The following is a 23,493-nucleotide window of genomic DNA, read 5'->3' as shown; positions in this document are numbered from 1 at the left end:
GAATTAATTAAGTTAGTGGAATAATAACAATATAATAATAAAAGTGGGTTATGTACTAGGATTAGTAAGAAAGACTATGGGCTTAGACCCTTGACGAATGATCCATAGTATATAAACCATTATTATCCTTTAATCCATCATTCTCATACATTCCATACACCATTCAAAACACACAGTTAAGCTCTCTCTCATATTTCTACCTCATTCTGTAAACCGAAACCAAGAAGAAGATTCGAACCCGACCCGAGTTAATGATAGTAAGATATTGTATGGACCCAAACCCGCTAGATTTAGTCACGAAACGACAAGCCGACACCCTCAAGCTTTAAAGTCATGAGATCCGGATGGAATTGGGTATAAACCGGTCAAAAGATGAGCTTAGGGGTCACCCTAGCTCAGATCTGGATCGAACGGGATGAAAACGGTGAAAACAGTGCCAAAATACGTTTTTCTGGCCACCGCCCGTTTTTCCGGCAATGAGGGCGCCGTAAAAGGTGTACGAGGTAAGGGAATGTCAGAGAATGTTTCTGACATTCTCTGACCTAATCCTAATTCGTTAGCGGGTAAATGACGAACTAGCAGTAATTCGTCATGACCATTAGTTAAGGGAAATAACGAATTAGCAGCAGTTCGTCAAGACCAATTCGTTATGCAGGCCAGTTCGTTAATAATACCAATTCTTTATATGGATTTCAATTCATTATAAAAGCCAATTCGTTAAGAAATAACGAAGGAGACCATTTGTTAAAGGACTAGATGACGAACTAGATGATGAACTAAAGTTTGAAAGAATACAGAAAGGTCCCTGGACTTAAGATAAAATTGACTAATTACAAAGAAGCCCTCGAACTTTATGAGTTAACTAATAAATAATAGTTAAGAATTCAAATGAAAAATGTGTTAAGACGGTTAATGAAAATAAAATTTTTCCATGTTGACCTGGCAGCTCGACCCCTTCCCCTTGGACGCTGCTAGGGATTGCCGCCCCTAGAACCCTACTACCAGGAGCGCTGCTCTCGGACCCCCGTTCGTTGAGGGTTATAATTAGAATAGAAACGCGATATGGGTAGTGATAGTTAACTGATACGTGTAATTGTTATACAGTTAGTTGTGCACAGCTAAAGAAATGAATAAACATTAACGGTGAACGTAACCGCATTCAGGTGAGTTTCTAGCCCCATTTCCTTATTATGTTTTCGGGGTTATGTGCATACTCGATGTGAAGTGTGAATACACTTACCTTAAGTGGTAAGTGTATGCTATAAATGATGTATGAATTAGTCCTCATGTAGAGGTTATGAATGAATGTTTGACGATGCGTGAACGATCTTTGGATATTGCACGTGTCGGCAAAGGAAATGATCTCCAAGTGATTATAAGTGTGTGAATGTTATGATGTGAAAGGAAATGATCTTTAAGTGATTATAAGTGTGTGAATGTTATGATTTGACTTGTTTATTATGTAAATGATAAACTGATAGGAAATGTGTTGCAGACAAGTAGATTAAAGTGTGATAGAAGTGGTAAGGGATCTACTAAGGGTGTTAGTGGCATGACGATAGTGCGTGGTAGGGTAAGCCTATATGTGCCTCCGTTATTAAAGTGACATAACGAGAGAATGTGGGAGGATAAGCCTCTACGTGCCTCCGTTATTAAAGTGGCATAACGAGAGAACGTCAGAGGGTAAGCCTCTACGTACTCCTGTAAACAAGTGGCTAAGACGTAAGTGATGGGTAAGTGGTTAAGCGGTAAGGTGAGCAGTATAGATAGTGGACTATGTGTCTTCGAATACGTATATAATGCATGTAATGGTTGAATGGTAAGTTGCTTGATTAACTAGAACTCTCTCAGCGTAGTTGACTTTTAGTATGCACGCATGTGAACATGTTTAAAGAGCTAGCATGAGGATGGCACATAGCATGGATTGAATGGCTGGCATCTGAAGATAAAAGAAGTAAAGTTTAAACACGATGATTTATGTTATAATCTCAAGACAAGTTTGAATGTTTGTAATTGAATGATCGAAGTTTTATTTATTCCGCGGATGTTTTAATTAACTCTGATTTTTAAAGAAATGTGTTTATGAGTAAATCCGACGTTAAAGTGAGGCACCGGGAATGAGGCCTTACACGTTTGTAATTTAAGAATAATAGAGGTTTATTATCAATACTAAAGATTGTTGAAATAGATCTTGTTTTTCAATTCATCAGTACGTATTGAAGGTGTTTGTGTTGGATGGTGGCATCACTAAAAAGTATTGACTTTTTTAATTGGGTCAGGTCATTATTATTTGGATTCTCATACACGAGCCCAGTAGAAACTCAAGATGTAGCCCACAAGATGTTATAAATGAGGGTTTGGTACAAACGGGAAAAAAAGGCAGACGACAAAAGGGGAGCCACCCCTGTTGGTGTTGGCTGTGAGCTCGGAACAAGGAAGAGAAAGGGAGCTAGGAGGTCTCATATATTATATTATTTGATTAATCGCAATAAATATATTATCTTTGTTTCATTCGTAATTATGATTGGCTAACTTTTATCCAACATGAGTTTGGATGAATACTTTTTAGACTTGTTTTATTTTTTTGTCTTGGATTATTATTGATTTGTTCATGTTTTGGTAAAGTTTTTATTGTTCTTTGGTCATGATGCTTATGCGTATTTGGTATTAATTTATAATCAATTTTTGTTTCATATGCGTGTTTGTGAATGTTTTTCATGTATGGATGCGTATTAGGTTACATACTGTGTGTTTGTAACTAGTTTATGGTTTATAGTCGACTTATTCCATAGGAACGATAATTGAGAGTTTAGAGATACCTTATATTCTACCGCTTGAGATATCGGGAGGTAATTAAGTGTCGTCTGTTTTGATCTTTCGCGGGTTTGGGTCGTGATTGCACGGGAGTGAGTTACCCTATATTCCTTTAGATTCTTACAGATCCGAGTTATAACCAAATTCAATAAGAATACCCTTTATGCCTTAGGGTGTTTTATGATTAGAGAGACCGGGAGGTAATTTAGTCTTTGGGTAGCTTAGCATCACTACTAGAAAAAAAGGCTTTTAATGACTAGCATTGCGAGTAGGTACAGATGACTCGCAAACGCGAGTTATTGATAGCCTAGTCATAAATCAATTATGACTCGCACTCGCGAGTCATAATTTATGACTCGCACTCGCGAGTCATAATTTATGACTCACATTTTATGATTCAATTTTATGACTCATGTTTATGAGTTACACTTTATGACTCGCATTTATGACAAACTTTTATGACTGCAATTTATGACACGCAAATTTGCGAGTCTTGGTATTATTTAAAAAAAATTATTTTATTATTTTATTATTATTACTATGCATACTAATATTTAAATTAATGACACGATTATACAAAATAAACCTTTCATTTCATTTCTTAATTAAACATCCTACATCAACATGTTACATAAATATTTGTTTAGTCAATACAAGAAATCATTCTCGGAAAACAAACTGAACCGACCATTCTTCACGAACTGCATCAAGATCCGCATCCGTGTATACCTCTCTGTCTCCACCAACCTAAGAAGAAAAATAAAGACGTTACAAACTTGGTCAGGTCAAAACATATTCAATCAAAACAAACCAATACAAACCAATAAGCAAAAGAGTAAACTACACTTACATTGTTATTGACGAGTATGTGAAGTCCGTCATGAACTATCTCCTTCATGAAGTTTAAGATATAATATTCGCACTCTATACTTCCCGTGTAAGTTGGACACTACATAATAGCATATTCAAAGTTACAGATTATGCTTGAATGGTAATACAAGTTTGTTTTTGTGTGTGTTGAACTAAAGGCAGCCTAATAACTATAAACATCATCTCATAATTTTCTAATCAAGTTGACTATTAGGACTTCATGTTGAAATAATCACACTTTAGTCACACATGTATGAAACAGATTTTTACAAAGTTGAAAAGAAATACTTTTATTTTAGTCGTATTCTTTTATTTCACAATATGAAGTTCCGGCTACCTATAATCAGTGTCAAACAATGACATATCTTCATACATAAGTCTAATTAAAGTCCAGATTATACTATAATCATAAATTATAAAATTATTAATAAAGCATAATCATCATGAAAGATGAAATAAGTACCTGAACCAGATGAGGTGACAAGATATATACTTGAACAAAAATAAGGTCGTAAAAACGAGTAGCAAACAAGTCAACAATTTCCAAGCATCACTATTGACCCAGAGATGATCAAGTTTGACCGAAAAATCAAACCTTCCAAAAATTTTCCCATACTGCAAATTTCACAGGAGGGAAAAACATTCTTAGTGGCAATAAAAATTATATGTTTCTTCATGGTACCTCATATTTTATTCATCATGCCAAATTACCAAAATACCCTTCGCAAGATTAGAGTCATTTTGAAGTTTTATAGTGTATTAAAAACTGTGAGGCTCCACAATGCATATCATAGATTTATCCTTATCATAGAAAGAAGACTTTGATTTAGAAAACATCTTTACTTACATATAATACTATCATTGTTATTTAATGCATCCACAAGCATCTACCTTCTTACCGGAAGAGAAACGCTTCAACCAACAAAATTCAAAATATAATAATATTATGTTTATACATGTGGTTAAATACACACACTAAAAGATTTCAATAGGTTTATTATTATCCTTCTAGCATCAATATTGCAGTACTTGTTGTATTTCATATTTAGTCTATAGTAGTTATAATCATCCACAAGCCTAATATAGAGCTACGTTTACTCATCAAATTAAAATTTGCCATTGAGAATGTAGCATTAAGATCAATATGTATATTAGGGATGTGTTATTCATACACCCTCTCTCTCTCTCTCTCTCTTTAGAGAGGGTGTATATAATAGATAAAATGTATGTTAAAGGGTGTATGAATATCAAAAAAAAAGGTGTGTGAATAACCATTTCGTGTATATTATTACATACCTTGAGCTAAGAACTCTGGACAATTCGCACCACAATTTTTTTGTGCTTATACATAACCTCTGACACTCTTAAAAGCATAAGCAACCTTGTCATAATGATGAGATGGTGTGCATACATGTGAATTGATACTATACAAAAATAAGAACTTTCAACAAATAAACACAGGTTTGCGTCTTAGGCCGAGTTCGACTTGTATAACATAAAAGCGCTCGAGCTTCGCTAAAAGCTATATTTCTAAAGCTCAGGCTCAATTCATGTGTATTTTTCAGAGTTTAACTTAACTTGTGCTTCACTCATTTACTATTTATTAGTTACTTAATTATTTATTTATCTATATTTATAAAACTTTATGCTCATATTTATAATTATAGTACTAATAAACACAATTATATTGAATACTGAACAAATTTTTACATGAAGTGTAAGTTTCTAATAATGTTGGACTAAAACCTACTATGAATAGTTAGGTAAGATGAGACCGGGAGGTTATCCGAACCTATAAACCGTTGAGCTTTACATGATATTTAGGGTTTTTAGGTATTGTTGGTGAGACCGGGAGGTAATTTAGCATACTTTAGTTACTCCTTAAATTTCAAATTTTTAGAATCCGGTTACCAATCATAAATCCAATTCCGAGAGTTTGCGAGTTAATTAGTAAAAATCCTTGCCTAGGTAGTTGTTCTCCCTATTTGATTTCTTAACCTATTTGTCTGTGTCTTGTTTCTGTGTCAGTTAGTTTAATTATTATTTAGTTTATAATAATTAAAAACACACAAAAATCAATTAAATCTAGTTATTTAAGTTATTAGTCAGAGTCTAGTTTATGTGTCGCTAGTGTCCTGTAGGTTCGATATCCAGATTTCATTAGGCTTTACTAAAGTTGATAGGTACACTTGCATGTCTAGTAGTCTAGCATTAGGATAGTCTAGATTTATAAATTTAAAACTAGAATGTCTAGGTTAGGTTAATATTTAATAGACCATTTTGCACATCAGTTATGAAGTCTTTAGCCTTTTATCTTGATCTTGAATTTCTTGATTATGATGTTAGAAGATGATTGCATGAGTGATTATGGTGATTAGGAGATGTTATGATGGTGAAAGATAGCCTCCCAAGCATCCCTATGTGGTAGAGAATGAAATATATTCAACCTTAGGGTTTTAGCCTCTTACATATGGAAGAAAAAAATCCAAATCAAGAAAATCTGCCAGGCCTGACCGTAGCCTACGGCTAGACCACCGTTGCCTATGGCCCGGCTACGACCCTCAAGTACTGCCTTACGGCTCCATTTGGCCGGCTATGGCCTACGGCTGCTACATTGTCTAACGTGCCGATTTCCATTTTCCTCAACTTTCGATTGTCCGGTTAAGCTCTCGATCACTCCTCTTCTTATAATCTTGATTTCTTCATCCTTAAACGCTCCAAATTAGCTCCGTTAAGCTCTGCACACCTGTAAACATAAAAACACTCAAAGTACTCGAGTTCGATGCATTTAAACAATTAGAACACACGAGATTACACACCATAAGCACGTGTTTTTACCCACACATCAACCGTACACGTAGTTGTACCCGTACCTATTTTGGCTATTCGGTACCGTATTCGTACTCATTTTTGTTGAATTTTGGTAAAGGTACAATCAGGTACATTTACGGGTATGGTACGGGTACGAATTGTTATTTTGTAGCTGTTTGGAATATATAGAGGTTTAATTGGGATTCTTCATATTTAATATATAAAATAAATTCTCTAACCATGTTAATATTGATAAAATACCAAACGTTTTCTTCAATATTAAATAATATAACATCCAAGACATGAACCAACAAACAAATCATTTAAAGTCGGCGACCAAATTAGAGATCTTCAGTACTATCTTATCGTTAAATCGGACACCAATTTGATACTTGTACTAATTTGGTACCCGTCACGTACCTGTGCAAATACTGAAAACCCTTACTAATTCAAGTTGTTTGTTACTTTTACTGGTACCGGTTTCAAGATCATCAAAGATTTGGAAATAAAAAAATAAAGTGGTACAAAAACGGGTATCGTACAGAAATACCCGTACCCGAACTCATACCATACCGAAATTTTTGGTACGAGTATTGGTACATGTTTTTATTGATTTTTGGTACGGGTACGGATATAGGTATTGTCCTAAGCTCATCCCTAGTTTCAACAGCTTGATCAATTGGGTGATTTTATTTTACACGGATATTACGGATTTATTATTCAAAAGAGTATGGTACAAGTTGACTACATTTGGGCATAAAAATTGGGGCATAGTTGAAAATAAATTATACAGTTTGATATATTTTAGGTTCAAGAATACGGTTTTTGTCAAACAATTCATAATATTTCGCAAATAAGTTGCCCTTATACTATTAATTATTGTTATCTCAAAGTTTCTTTTTGACATTTTTTTATATATTTGTGATTAACCAGTATGGACAAAACCAATCCGCTCATAGTCGGCAACTAAGGTCGTTTCTCTATATGTTAATGAGCAAGCTTGACCAATGTCAACTAAAAGATGGTCATGGTTATTTTATATGTGAGTGTGTGCAAGATTCAACCTCTTGCTTTGCTTGACTCTCAAAGACAAATGCAAAAGCTATAATGTTACACAAAAGTTTCTATATAGAAACAAAGACAAATTTATTATTTATGTCTTTTTTGTTTATATGTTAATTTAAGCGGGTTAGACACATATTTAGTTCAAGTCAATGGTTTTTCAGTAAAAATAGTTCGGCTCAAAACAGGTTATGAACGGAAAGTGTTCGATTCGAAACGGGTTGTCTCAAAAGAATATCAAATTGAGTATGTACACACGTGTCAAAAAGGGTTATAATTCGAATATATTCAGTTCGACTAGTGTTTTTTTAAATTATAGTATTTTCTAACTTAAAAATTAAATCTATTATTCATGTGTTCTTAGTTTTATATTAATTTAAACAAACGGGTCGGGTTCGTGTTTGGTTCATAAAAAGTTTAGGTCCATGTATTTTTTGAGTAAACTAAGTCGGGGTCAAAACAAGTTGTTTTAAAAGCGTATCAGATTAGTTCGGGTCAAAACGGGCTGGTAAAAAAGAGTTATGATCAAAATGAGTTTGAGTCGAAACAGGTTATTTTAAAGGATAGTATTTTCTAACTTGAAAGTTAATTCATTAGTCATGTATTTTTACGAGCGGTTTAGATTCATATTTGATGCAAAACAAGTATGTTGAAACAACCGGTATTTTCAAACCCGATGGAGACTTTTTCCATTGAATTATTTCCTTTATGAACAATTTATGTTATAATCCTTCGTCACTATTATAATTATTGTAATATATGATTTCATTTATGAGAAATTGTTATACCTTACTAAAATTATTTGGCATTATGGATTTTTTATAAATAATTATAATTGTTTCATATGTTATGACATATATTTTATGTTCGATTTCACATATAACTTGTATCGAATATGTAAACATTTTTTTATTGACATTATATCATTTTTTAGCTTGTATAATACATGGGCTACTAACCTAGTATATATATAAACACTACAAATCAAGAATGCCGATAATAATCAGCCCAACACTCCCCTTGAAAATTGTGTTTCGTTTCATTTTAATTTACCTTTTGGACCTTTTAAGAGCTTTTCCAACATATCTCTCATCTCTATCTCTATAATTACACTTAAAACACTATATTTCTCTCTCCTGTTTAATTAAATAATATTTTTTTATACTTTTATGATTATAGTTTTTTCTCTCATCTACTCATAACCAATTCAACAATATTAAAAAATAAATATGGGCAAACTTTGTTTCCCCAAATTACAAAAATCATTACATTTTCTTTCTTCAACTTATAATTTACACTCATAATCTCATTCTTTAATTTGCAAACTTCTGTCACATAATATTATCATATTGCATGAGAATGCCGCACACCAAATAATATTATCATGGGCCATCTTTAATTTAATTGTAGCCCAACTGATGATTGTAGTCATTGCACTCGAGTGATGAGTGATGGCTAATTGAAGATTTGAAGCCACGTAATATAATTAGCCTATAAACCAACCTTTTAATATGATTTATATTGAGAATTATTTCAACCATGTTGTTCAATTTCCATCACATTTGATCTTTATAATGAAGTTGCATTTCAAACATTTTACTAATCGATCAAATTAATTTGATCATTTTGATATGTATCGTTTTAGCTTGATTTCTCTTCAAATTAATTTAGTCATTTTGAACTATCGATTATTCGCAAACTTTGTTTAAAAACCTAATATATGTAGATAAATTTACAGTATTTCTGGTAAGATAATACAACTAAGATATGGACCACATTTCAGAATTTAAGTATACACCAAGAGCGCCCAACATTTATTACTCAAAAGAAAAAATAAAAATACTATGATAGCCCAAACTCGTACCAAAAATAAGTTTTAAACAAACATTTTAGAAACTTAGTGACTCGGTGAAAAAAAAAATTCTGAATCCGTAAGTGACTTGCAAACCGTGCGATCTCCCTCTATTTTATATATGCAACATCATTTCCTCTATTTCATTTTGTATCTTAAGGCTCAAAAATTTTCATTAAAGGTGTGAATGAATTACTTGCAGACCCGACACTTCATAAAAGCTAACAACATAAATAAAACTATGAATACCACCTCATAAATGACCGCCTAGCCTCCTATACTTATTGCACCTCACCAACTGCCTACTCATCAACTTTAGCCCCTACATTTAACTTCAACACTATTTCATAATATATTAATATGAACAAGTATCAACACCGTTTGCAAAAATATATATATATATATATATATAGCTAAAAGTTGAGTGTGAAATGAAAAACATAGGGGGAGTTTGTCTTTTAGTTTATAAAATTATTTTTAATAAGTTTATAAATACTTCGAAGTTCAAACTCACAAGCTCGTTCGAGCAATAAACGAGCCAAGCTAACGTCGATTTTTGAACTTGGTAAAGAACTTTGAGTCAACTAAGCTAACTTGTATATTTTGGATAAGGGTGTTAAAGATAACACCCCCCCCCCCCCCTCTTTCCATACGATTTTTACTAAACGTACACCCCCTTGAACTTATCAAATCAATTATCAATTTCACATAACATTACTTACATACATATTAGTCATTTCAACGTTTTGTTTCATTTAATAGTCTCCACTAAATATATCAAATTAAAAACTATTATGTTATTATTCATTATTTTTGTTATTATCATCGTAAATATTATTAATATTTTTTTTATTTTAAAAAATATCAATATTAGTATCAATAATGCATTGACAGTGATAATAATAAATTTATTATGATCAAAGACAATAAACACAAAAAGAAAAAAACAAAAATAAATAAGTGAATAAATAAAACATTCTAGAAATAAAAAAATAAAACTTTTAAAGAGATGTCATAAAATTTAAAAAATGTTAGAGGGTAATAATATGTTAAATAAAATTGCTGAAGAGAGTCAAAGTTTAGAGGAATGGCATGATAAGTAAAGAAGGATGTAAAGTTTAGCTTGACCCTTTGGACAAAGGTGTAAACATAATATTTGAGAATTTGACTATTTAATGTCCCAAAATCACCTCCACAGTTAATGCAATTACCAACCACCCACTCCCATAACATTAAACCATGCATTCAACCCATTGTCACTATATAAGCAGGTCCATATCATGGTTAATATATATTCTCATAATCTCTCTACTTTTCAATCATCTTTTGACTTGTGACAAAGCTGCTGATATGGCAACCACTGGAAAGCTTGATGTTGAAGTGAAGGTGAAATCTGCTGCAGATAAGTTCTGGGAAAGCATCATGGACTCTGCCAACATCTTCCCTAAAGTCTGCTCCGATCTCTACAAATCCGTTGATGTTGTTGAAGGCAATGGCCGAAGCGTTGGATCCGTCCGCATGGTTTACTTTGCCGAAGGTATATTGTAAATCAAATACAACAATAATAGATCGAGGATTCATGAAACTCTCCTAACATTCTTTACCAAATGAATTTTGATTTGGCCCAATAACCTAAACTAAATGGACTATGAATAAATATTTTAGGCTAGATTCATTTAAGATGATCAAAATCCAATTATATTATATAAGGTTTACTTTTTAAAAAATATAAATATATATTATTGGCCCCAAAATAAACGGGCCTCGGCCGAGGATGCGCCTTAAGAACCCGCCCTGATTATTCAATCTAAAAATAAGTAAAATATTACCTATAGATAACCTATACATGTAACAGTTGAAAACTTAATAAAAACATGTCAATAAAACGATTGCTTGGTTTGTTCTGGCAATAATTTAGTATTCTGTAATTAACGTCAACCGTGAAATATATTACAAACAAGTTTATAATTTGAAAACAGGATCGCCGGTGGTGAAATCTGCGAAAGAGAAGATTGAGGAGCTTGATGAAGCAAAAAAGAAAGTGGCATACAGTGTGATTGATGGGGACATGCTGCAATACTACAACAACTTCAAGGCTAGTCTTGAGGTGATTCCGGAGGGAGAAGGAAGCCTTGTGAAGTGGCTTTGTGAGTTTGAGAAAGCAAGTCATGAGGTTCCTAATCCTGACTTGATCAGAGACTTCGCTGCCAAGAACTTCAAGGAGATTGACGAGTACCTCCTTAAAGCATGAAATACAAGTTTGTAATGTTTGCTATAAATAAAATGCATACCCTGCTTGCTGCTTGTATGCATGTCTTTGCATTTACCTAAGTTGATATATGTTTATGAACAATATTAATATTAATAAATCAGTGAAGTCTCCTTTGTTTACTCTACTATCTAATATCAAGCCCCAGTTTCTACAAAATAAACAGACTATACAACTTTGGATTCGGAATTACATTCCAAGTTGACCGATTGACGTAGCAGTCTGTCACGTATCACATGAGCGGAAACAAAAATAGCAAGCAAGAGAGAAATACACGTCACAGAAAATAAGATGATATAATATTCAATGTCTAAACCATTATACGGTGCTTCTATCATTTCTTTTCAATTTGACAACAAAGAAATTAAATGGGACAGCTAATAAACTGCATGAGTTTGTGACAACTTACGACCTTATTATTAGATGAATATGAAAATTCAAAAAAATCTCGTAAGTCAATATGAGTTTCATTGTTGTTTTTCCACACGTCTAGCACACTCCGATGCAGGGCCGTCTTTGAGGCATGGCAGGATAGTCGACGGCCACAGGCCCGACACCTCGCTAGGCCCGAAATTTTTTTTAAAAAACTATATGTATATTTATCAAAAACATGTGTATAATCAATGTTTCAAAACAATTACATAACCACTAGCTTGGTCTAATGATAAAGGGGTATGACATCTAACCAAAAGGTTGTGGGTTCTAATCTTATTTGAGACAATTTTAAGTTTATTTTTATACAAAAGTTTTTTACACAACTTAAATCATAATCAAATAAGCCCATTTATAATTAAATTGTTTAAACCCAACAAAATGTTTTTTTTACTTAAGGCCCCAAAAAAGTTCGCCTTTGGCCCAAAAATTTTTTCGTCTTTTCGGAGCCGGCCCTGCTCCGATGATCTGTATATGATTACAACAACGGGTTATTGTCCCATGTCATTCTGGCATTCTACCTAAGTTGGAAACAATTTGTTCTCGAGTTCTTAAACGAGATAAACAAAGATAGAATTCTCAAGCAAAATGATATATTATTGAATGACAGAAAAATTCCATTTCATAGGGAATTCTAACAATTTGTATCAAACTCAGAACTAAGAAATTATATTATTTATATATAGACATTCAAAACTAATAATGTGATGACTAATAAATTGCATAATTTGGTGAGATGCGAGTCATTCATCGACCCCCTATCACCAATCCGTGCACGTGTTGACCAATATGATTCTATGTACCTCACATCAGAGTTTATGGTGTGGGCGATGTGCTTTGCTCCTCAACATCTTGCAAGAGAGGGGCTGTTTTATCATCCAATTTTGAGCACGCACTCGAGTGTGCCCCCGCTATCTTTTGTTCTTCGGCTTTTCCCCACATCACAGTGTAAAACCCGATCACAACAATAATTGATCCCAACAAACTGCACATATTGTTCGAGCGTTTAAGATTAAAGTGTGTAATGTAACAAACTAGAAACATGAACACAAATAACATGAAAACATCTTCACCTTCCAAGGTAGAAACCGTCACCTAAGAAGATGACACCTATCAAATTCGCGATCACAATTCCAACCGGATGAAACATAGCGACAAAGAGCGGGCCCCTCCTTCGTACACACCATGATTGAACTGTGACTAGAAATGCATACCCAAAAATCCCCTACATAATCCACAAAGAACGCACCAAAACTAAACAAAAGTAATAATAACATTTGAAAAATATAAAGATGTCACACTAGTAGCGGATGCAAGAGTTTTTGGTAGGGATAAAATACGGTTGATACAAATTTGAATGGGCCAGATTGGATCAGGTCATAAAAAGGACTTTTCTAAAAAAATATAGCTCTAAAAAATAAACAAAGTCTAGAAATAAAAGAAAACAAAATTGTAGGGCTGCAGAAATGATAATTAATTTCCAATTTCTTATGAAGATTGAGCATATATACTCACCGAATAAAGAACGGAAAACAATCTCGTATTAGGCTGTAAAGCGAAGCTGCTTAGGTCAGTTTCCACAATGAAAGAAGCTAGAGCTGATAATACGGTGCAGATAAGACAGTAAGAAAACATCAAATTGATGACGACAGGGTATTTTTTAAGAACAATTGCCTGAAACACAGCAAGAAACATGTAATTAGCTAGAAGAAAACATCAAAATGATGATACAGAAATGGTGATCAAATACAATAGTAATGTAGAGACAGTTTCACCTGTGTAATGATATACATAGAAGCGAAAATGGCATCAATGGTTAAAAGGATTCCTCCAAGCACCCAATCTGAGAGTTGGGTGAGAAGAAGAAGAAGATGGTGGTTAGATTTGAAGTGTGAAGGTATGATTGATGGGCCTTGGTAAAGAGTCATGATGATAGCCCCTGCAATAGACACTAGAGTTGATACACGTTTAATGTTGATCACTTCCATCCTAGAACCATAAATTCAAATCAAATGATAAGATATAAGATATGTTTACCTGAATAATGCGGCGAGTATGAATGTAAAACCTGGGATGAGATTCAACAATGTAGTTCCGAGAAGAGCAACAAGGAAAAATCCAATGACGATGTTAAAGGTAAGCGGAGGACGAGTAGGGGATCTGCAATAGAAATCAGAATTGTATTTTTTTTTTTCTTAATAATAAGAATGCCCTTAACCATACCTATGGTTTGCTAGAGAAATAGTGAAGCAATGGCGTTGGAGTAGAAGATAAAAGACATGCCATCAGCAACCTGTGTTGCCACCATGCCGCCGTACTCCTCTCAACCGTACCTACCACTTCACAACTCACTTTTACTATTTTATTTTTTTAATTAAGTAGTTGTTGGTGTTCTCAAGATTCGATGGGGAGTTTGGTATATTATCAACTTGAAAGGTGCAATTAATTATTTATATTAGTATTACGTTTTGTTTACTCATCATTAAATTAAATGCTGTATTTAAGATCTCATTTCAACACAAAATAAATAAATATGTATATTTTAATTAAATAAATAATAACAAATTGGGCTAATAAGCTTTCTTCTTTCATCCAACAATTTTGACCGGGTAAGCATCTTTTATGTTTTCACACCACTTTGACTAGGTTGATCTCTTTATTTCACAACTAATTTAATCCTAGGGTATAAAGTAGAAACACACGCTCTTCTGTGTAGTCTGTAGTTGAACTAGTCCTTCACCACACAACATGTTGTGTTTTGAAAAGACATAAGTCAAAGTTACATGGAGATAAGTTACCTTGTTAACGGGTTGGAATTACCTATGATAATGAAAATGAATGTTAAAAGTGTAATTGGCCATATTCTTGGTATGAGTTATTATTGGTCAATGAGGAATATTTTGAATTATTAAAGCTAGTTTACATATAAAAATAATCTATACATTAGTTTTGTAAGTGTAGAGAAACTTTAAGTTCAAAGACCGGCTTTTGTAAGTCCATCCATAGTGGTGACCTTATAGTGGCGTTTTGAAGCCATATATAATGCCTAGGAACGCCGCCCCCCAGACATTATGGACAACGTTTTGAGCGGGTATTTTAGGTGACGTTATGTACATAACTTGCAAGGGCCCATGTTTTGAAGAGAGTTGTGATATATATATATATATATATATATATATATATATATATATATATATATATATATATATATATATATATATATATATTGATCATCCCGTGTTACGGGAGTTTATTCATATTATTTTTTAATGTAGTTTTGTTTTAATTTAATACATATATATTACTTTGTTATTATATTTTTCGCGTTTGGGTTTTTTCAATTGAGATGTGTATGTTTTTTAGTTTTTTAACGAACAAACATAAACGAACACAGGCATGTTGATTTTTTTAAATGAACACAAATATTTGTCTAATGAAAAAGGGGACGTTGATGTAGTTGATGATTGTGGGTAGTATCGAAAGTTAACTGGCGATGGAGATGATAGAACAACAACAGAGAATATGTAAAAGAGATAAATTAAATTAGGGTTTAACGATGAATGTTTACCAATAAATGAGATATTATAACCCAATTGAGGGCTATTAAGGTTTGGTAAGACCCATAACCCGTGGAAATTATTCTTTGATAATTAAGGAATTATTTCACAAATAAATGAGATGTTATAACCCGTTTAAGGGTTATCCGGGTTTGGTGAGACCCATGACCCGCAAAAATTATTGTTTGGTTATGAAAGAGTTTCAAAAATAAATGAGATGCTATAACCCATTTAAAGACTATCCGGGTTTGATAAGACTCATACCTCCCGAATTCAGGTCAAATGCATGAGAAGCCTCCATTTAAAAATCAAGCAATTTGGTGGCTCTAGAGAATGAGGGGAGCAACCTGAGAGTGACACGTATGATTTCATGGTATGCAATTATATATATAGAGAGAGAGAGAGAGGGAGAGGAGGAATAAAATAATGATTCTGGGAGAGTTATAGGTGTTTCCCACTACATTTGTTTTTTCCAAAACTTTGAAATGCTGACTGAGCGTCACATGACGTAAAATTGTTCTGAGTTTGCTTAGTTTTGACTACGCATGGTCTAAACCATGTGTAGTCATAACGCCCCTCCCCTAGGCGTTATGCGTCACGTGACGTCCACTCAAAGTTGTTTATTTGCAAAAGAGGGAGTAGTCATAACTCTATACTCATGGGCATTATGCGCCACGTGACACACAGTCACTTTTACACTTTTTTGTTTTTCATTTTACTTTTTATCTAAAGTAAACAAAATAATAATATTTTATCTAAATATTATATTTAAATAAACCTCTCTCATTTTCAAAATTCCCCTCACACCTACCTACCCACTTAAAAAAACCATTCATCCTCGTCGTAAAGGTAACAACAAAGCTGGCCGGAAAGCCCATCCATCGGAAGATCAATCCCGTCAACAACATCGGACGACCATAACACCACCACCAGCCAACAAAACCCTTACCGGTCACCACTCACGGGAATGCTCGCTGATTCATCCTCTCACATGGTCTCCGGCGACAAACCTGATCGGAAACTGAGTTCCAGCAGCAACATATCTAACAGCAAACAGTGTTCTTCTTAAAGTTTGTGCCATATCGGGAGTTTTGTAAAAAACGCTATTGTCAAAACACTATGCTAAAACGCCAGGGGGGTGTGCCCCAGTCGTTATACTCCAAAACGCATGGTTTAACGTCCGATTGCGGATGGTCTAAGTTAAAAAAATATATGTATCATGTAAAATAGAGTACTGAGATTCGGGGACTTTAGGTTTGATACAAATCGTTGTCATTTTATTGACATTGATGTTTTAATTTTTGCAATTATATTATATCACTAACACATGCTTTATCAAACATTCAAACCAAGATAAATATGTTACAGTTATTTATAATTTACAGTTTTTTAGCTTTTAGACCATAACATGATTGGTAAAATATATATGACCATTATGATGGAATCTCAACTTTAATGAAAAACTAGTCAGTTGTTCACGTGATGCAGCGGTGAACACACAAACGCAATCGGTGTTAGTATGTTTGTAACCTCGTAACGGTATGTGTGTAACCCGACGTTGGTATGCATTTAATGTGGCATCGGGCGTGTAACCGGTGCCAATAAACGCGCCACAAAATGCCTATACACGAGCAACTCGGTATATATAAACAATGTCATCCACGTAACTGATGCTTGAACGCGCATAACAGGTGGCGACAAGCAAGAAGCGAAGATGAAATGTACGATAATTTCAAATAAACTACTTTTAACCCAATCCTTTTAGACGAACATGTTCCAACCCGGAAATGTGTTAGCCCGTTTTGACAAGAACCCTTTCTATCTAAACTCATCCCAACATGAACTTAATTAACCCTTTTTGTATTAACTTGTTCCAACCCTAATACGTTCCAACACAATTAGTCTAACATGTCCGACCCATTGCTGGTAATAACCGGTAACCATGTAACATGTTAGTTTTTTAAAAATTAATAAATTATAGCAATACCATACTCAAATTAAAGATAATAAAATGCTCATTTTTATGGTGTAATTTTTTTTTAAAAAAAATATTAACGTGTGAAAAAATTGCGGTCGTTAAAATGTCGTGGGGGTAGTTGGTTAATAATTAGAGGGAAATGTGTAACAACTTAATATATTAACAAAACTTTATTAAAGTTAAAGGATCATTATTGTATATTACTTTTGAATAGGCAAAAACTATTTTACCCTTACATTTTTAAAATTATATGTATTACTACTTGTACAAAATGCAATAAAGGTGGTACATCTTAAAATTTAAAAGGGGTCTCACTCATCTACTATTATAATAAATAAAAATGATTAGTGTGCCACATAGCACCTAATTGGCCTATTTTTGTGCTAAGGGGCACACTTATCTTTTAACCTTTAATTAATTCATAATTTTTCTAACTTAAAAAAATTCAATTAAAACCTTCCTTAAAAGCTTCATCTCTGTATCACATCAGACGTTCCAAACCCTAATGAGATAGAAATTGGCGTTCAACATTGTTTGCATACCAAATTTTGGATCTTCAAATCGTTATGTTTCAAACCTATGCATGTTTATATTGTTTTCATACCCCAAATCCCTATTCCATTAATTTCATACTCCAAAGTCCAAATCCCTATTCCAGTCAGTTATCAAATATTTATTTCCTCCCAAATTCCTATTCCGATTGTATGCAACACGAATACTACCCCAACTATGTATTTTCCAATTGAAGCATATGATAGAAACCGATTATTTATTCGATTAATGCCTCCATATGTCGCTTTATTGTATGTTCACTTTTGAATGTGATGGCTTTTCCAAAAACTGATTGGAAAAGGGCGTATGCGCTTGTTCATTGTTTATTAAGCAACATAAGTTAGTTTGTTTTTACTTCAATTACTGGGTCGATTGGTTCTATTGATTGAATCTTCAGATACTTGTATGAAAGATAATTTAATTTTATTGTCATATGCATAGGCAGATACACGTTTTTGATCGATCAATGAGGCCAAGTTATTTCAGAGTTGTTCTCCGTCTACACAGAAATTAGCTCGTAAACAGCGTTTTTTAATTATTATTTACTTTATACAATTTTTATATGAATGAAAAACTTGGATTAATTATAATTATTTATATTTAATTTAGGTTTTACGGACTAAATATGCATAATTTTCTAATCAGTATAACAATTTTTCAAAATAGTTATTGTTGTATTTGTTAATTTATCAACTAACAATTTCCAATTGATCTATACTTATAGTATTTTGATATAAGTTTTTCAATTATGAAGCATGAGAAAATGTGAGAGAAAAAAGTTAATGGCTTCAATGGATCATTGGATCTAAGTTTTTTTGGCAATAAAGCTATTGACAAAAAGAATATTTTGATTTATATTTTATTGTGGTAAGAAAATAGAATCTACCCGGGGTGTTATAGTAAATTGGTAAATTGTCATTTTATTTTAGGCAAATGCAACTCAAGGTATAAATATAACATTTTTTTAACTTACTCTACTATAGTATATTTGAGTAGGAACATACACAAATTTCTTAAAAATAGTTTATGTTTTTGTTAGTATTATTAACCTTCATGATTAATGAGAAACCAGAGTCTATATATTATGTATCGGAGATTGTTTTGAAGAAAAAAAAAAGAAATACGAAAGCTGGACAATTAGAAGATGAAAAATTGGAAAAACATGTCAAAAAGTGATAATTTTGTTTTTAAGAACCCTAAACATGATATAACTTTTAGCATTTTATTTTTTCAACCCGTGTAACACACGGGTTTTTAACCTAGTATATATTATATATATATATATATATATATATATAGAAGTATAAATATAGATAAATTATTTTTTCAAGACTAAAAACTATTTATTTAATACATTTTAGGGTTTTTTTTTTTCCAAATGGTGAAGTTTATTATTAAAAAAACCACACCAGTCATCATACGCTAGCAAATGAGAAAAAAAGATACAAGAGATCACCAATGGAACCACCGAACCAAGACATTGTGAAAACTGAAAAGCATTATTACACCCAAAAGACCAATTTAATAAGAGAGTTTTTGTTCATTATTTAGCCCAAAGATAAATGATGAACTTAATTTTAGTGATAATTCGTAAACTCTTCAGGTTATAAATGAAATTTGATATTAGGGTTGTCTTAACATTCGGACATGACATGATAAGACCCGACACGATAAACACGATTTCCTGTTGTGTTAAACACGAACACGATAACTAATCGCGTCATTTTTTTCAAACACGAACCTGTTTAGTAAAAGGTTAACCTGTTAAGAGACATGTTTAAAGACATAATTAATAATATATGAGTAACAAAACCAAAATTTTCAAAACGAGCATAAAAGTTTTAGCTATAGATAATTTATAACATATCTGAAACAAAAAAACACAAATCTATAACATACTTTAGGTTTAAGAGGTTTAGGCATAAAATTCATTAGTGAAATGTCGTTTGTAAGTATGACTTTAGAAGTGTGTGTGTGTGTATTACAATAAAAATCTACACAGGTTACTAACCGGTTAACAGGTTTTTAACCTGTTAGGACACAAATTTAATCATGTCTTAAACGGGTCGACCTGTTTAAGACACGAAACATGTTAAGCTTAAACCCAAACATGTTAAAACACGTGTCGTGTTAACAGGTTCGTGCCATAAATTAACAGCCCTATTTGATATCATGCAGTGGTACGTTGAATTGTTTATATTGTATGTTTACATTGTTTCATATGTGATATCACTTTCCAAATCCGTAACTCTAACTATGAAGTATGGAGATGGTGTGTGGATGGATGTGGTGGAGGGGGGGGGGGGGGTTAGTCTCAACAAACATACAACTCGTTTATAATTGCAAACAATAAACCTAACTATCTATTTTAAAATAAAAAATTAAAGTTTTTAAATTTTGTATCTACATAAATCATAACTTAAATTACTCCATTCAATTCATCCTGAAGGAGAAATGAAGAAAGAAAAAAAATGTTTATATCATATATATATATATATATAGGTATTGGATCATTTCAGAAGTTTTTTACAGCGAGAAGTGCGAGAAGTGAATATGTAACTCCATTAATCCCTAATTTCACTCCCTTTCTTATGTGTAGGTGCGTTGTGTAGGTGCATATGTATGTGTGTAGGTACGTATGTTTGTATATGTGTACGTATGTTTGTATATATGTATGTATGTTTGTATGTGTGTAGGTACATAGGTCAGAATGTGGCTCGGTACATTTATATGTTTGTAAGTAGGTTTGAATGTGTAATTAAGACATAAATACAATCAACTTACATATATGTGTGTAACATCATATGAAAGAGAGTGAAATTAGGGATAAATGGAGTTATACATTCACTTCTCGCACTTCTCGCAAGATCCATCCCCTATATAGGTATAGGTATATATATATATATATATATATAAAAGAGTTCAAATAAAAATAAGTAGTTTCCTAGGACTTGTAAGAACCAACAGGTCTTTGACATTTAACATTACAAATTACGGTGAAAGAAAAATTTTAAAAAACTATATCGATTATAGGTAATATTAAATCTCAACAATTGATTAACATGATCCAATGACTATGATTTATTCATAGTCTTCCTAGGAAACTACTTGTTTTTTAGATAACCCATATATATATATATACAGGGGATGGATCTTGCGAGAAGTGCGAGAAGTGAATGTATAACTCCATTTATCCCTAATTTCACTCTCTTTCATATGATGTTACATACATATATGTAGGTTGGTTGTATTTATGTCTTAATTACATATTCAAACCTACCTACAAACATATAAATGTACCGAGCCACATTCAAACCTATGTACCTACACACATACAAACATACATACATATATACAAACATACGTACACATATACAAACATACGTACTTACACACATACATATGCACCTACACAACACACCTACACATAAGAAAGGGAGTGAAATTAGGGATTAATGGAGTTACGCATTCACTTCTCGCACTTTTCGCTGTAAAAAAACTTCTGAAATGATCCAATACCTATATAGGGGATGGATCTTGCGAGAAGTGATACTACAGCGAGAAGTGCTAGAAGTGAATGTATAACTCCATTTATCCCTAATTTCACTCTCTTTCATATGATTTTACATACATATATGTAGGTTGGTTGTATTTATGTCTTATTTACACATTCAAACCTACCTACAAACATATAAATGTACCGAGCCACATTCAAACCTATGTACCTACACACATACATACATATATACAAACATACGTACCTACACACATACATATGCACCTACACAACGCACCTACACACAAAAAAGGGAGTGAAATTATGGATTATTGGAGTTACACATTCACTTCTCGCACTTCACGCTGTAAAAAAACGTCTGAAATGATCCAATACCTATATATATATATAAGTATTTTGTAAAAACGATAAATGACGAGAAAAATCAATAATGATGTTCAGGTTTTAATAAAGTAAAGATGGTTTATTATTATTAAAATATGCTTATAATATATACATACACACACACACACATATATATGTGTGTGTGTGCGTATACGTAAACGAAAACTTTTAACGAGATTTGAGAAAAACAATAAACTTCAAGATGTCGGTTATAATAAAGTAATATATATATTTAATTGCGAATATTAAGTTATCATTATTGATTATAATAATTAATCAAAAATTGATAAAAATAACCAAAAATATCGGATGGTCGGGTTCAAACCCGCGACCACCGTGTCCTAACACACACACAAACCATCTGTCCTAGCCTGCCAGATTGTTATAAACTGGAAAACAAAATAAAAAGTATTACAACGGATTTTAACCCAATTAAATTATAAACCCTAGAATGAACAATCGATCATCTGCTTAACATTCATCAAATTAAGTTTAGGGTTAATGAAATTGAATAAAAAATGAACTTGTTGATGTAATTGATTGCCTTAAACGATGATTAAAAGCATGTTAATTTGTATAGATAGATGACGGCCCAAACAGGTTCCAGAACATGTCTTAGACGCTGATTATAATCTGATTAGTTATAGGGATTTGCTAGACGATGATCTAAGGATTGTATTTGTAGTTTTAATTGAATTAAAATACTCGTTTACATGTATAATAAGAAATGGGTTGAGTCGGACAAGTAAAATAGGCAATACGTATATGTATGATTGATTTAACGCAATTAAGAACGTCGGTAGGCCGCGTTAGGCAAGATTAACAAGTCCATGATTTTGATTTTCAAATATATGACGAGAATTTGATGAAATCCATGCATTTGGGCAGTTGCCCACTCCTACTGCATACAATCAATACTACCAAGCATACCGAGAAATCCATGTTTTGTTTCATGGAATTCATATAATTTTTGAATATCACTCTAAGTAGGGCTACGTAAATATTTGCTACATAACTTAATAGTATTTTTGGTAAACTTATAAACACTATTGCGTACCGTTCTTGTGGATATTTGAAGATACTCATCCAAAGCATCATGAATTTTGTCGTATGCCATATGTCGGATCCCTGCAGTGCACTATTGTAGTGGGGTAAAACCTCTTCTCCCTCTCACATTTGAATGTAACTCAAACCACTGATTTGTTCTCACTATATCGTCGACTAATATTTGAAATAGACGTTTACTCATTTGGAAGCGCCTCCTAAAATCTTCGCATGTGTAAGTTGCGTTTTCGGCAAAGTAGTCGGCTACAAAACGGTCGTGTGCCCCTTTACAATCTCGATTCAACCGAGATTTTCTTGTGAGAGGAGGCAATGTTTTGTCGTCACCATATA

At 32.9% G+C, this 23,493-nt stretch overlaps 1 protein-coding gene and 1 pseudogene across 2 annotated transcripts; one reads left to right on the top strand and one right to left on the bottom strand.

Moving 5' to 3' along the window:
- Window positions 1-10,707: 10,707 nt before the first annotated feature.
- Window positions 10,708-11,793, top strand: LOC143584924 (MLP-like protein 423). The gene is made up of 2 exons (XM_077066843.1): window positions 10,708-10,946; window positions 11,389-11,793. Exons 1-2 carry the CDS (start codon window positions 10,760-10,762, stop codon window positions 11,658-11,660), a joined length of 459 nt encoding a protein of 152 aa, XP_076922958.1. The 5' UTR covers window positions 10,708-10,759; the 3' UTR covers window positions 11,661-11,793.
- An 832-nt stretch (window positions 11,794-12,625) lies between these two features.
- On the bottom strand, window positions 12,626-14,418 carry LOC143584922 (WAT1-related protein At5g40230-like; annotated as a pseudogene). Its single transcript, XR_013144458.1, has 6 exons — window positions 14,338-14,418; window positions 14,148-14,290; window positions 13,886-14,099; window positions 13,626-13,784; window positions 13,184-13,335; window positions 12,626-13,095 (listed from the first exon to the last, which is right to left on the bottom strand). The product of XR_013144458.1 is annotated as a WAT1-related protein At5g40230-like (transcript).
- Between the last annotated feature and the right edge of the window lie 9,075 nt (window positions 14,419-23,493).

The sequence above is a fragment of the Bidens hawaiensis genome, unplaced genomic scaffold, assembly GCF_021521415.1.
Source record: "Bidens hawaiensis isolate Kalapana, Puna unplaced genomic scaffold, B.hawaiensis_p1.1 tig00033495_1, whole genome shotgun sequence".
In the NCBI taxonomy this organism is placed as follows: Eukaryota; Viridiplantae; Streptophyta; class Magnoliopsida; order Asterales; family Asteraceae; genus Bidens; species Bidens hawaiensis.
This window is presented reverse-complemented; position numbering and strand designations above follow the sequence as displayed.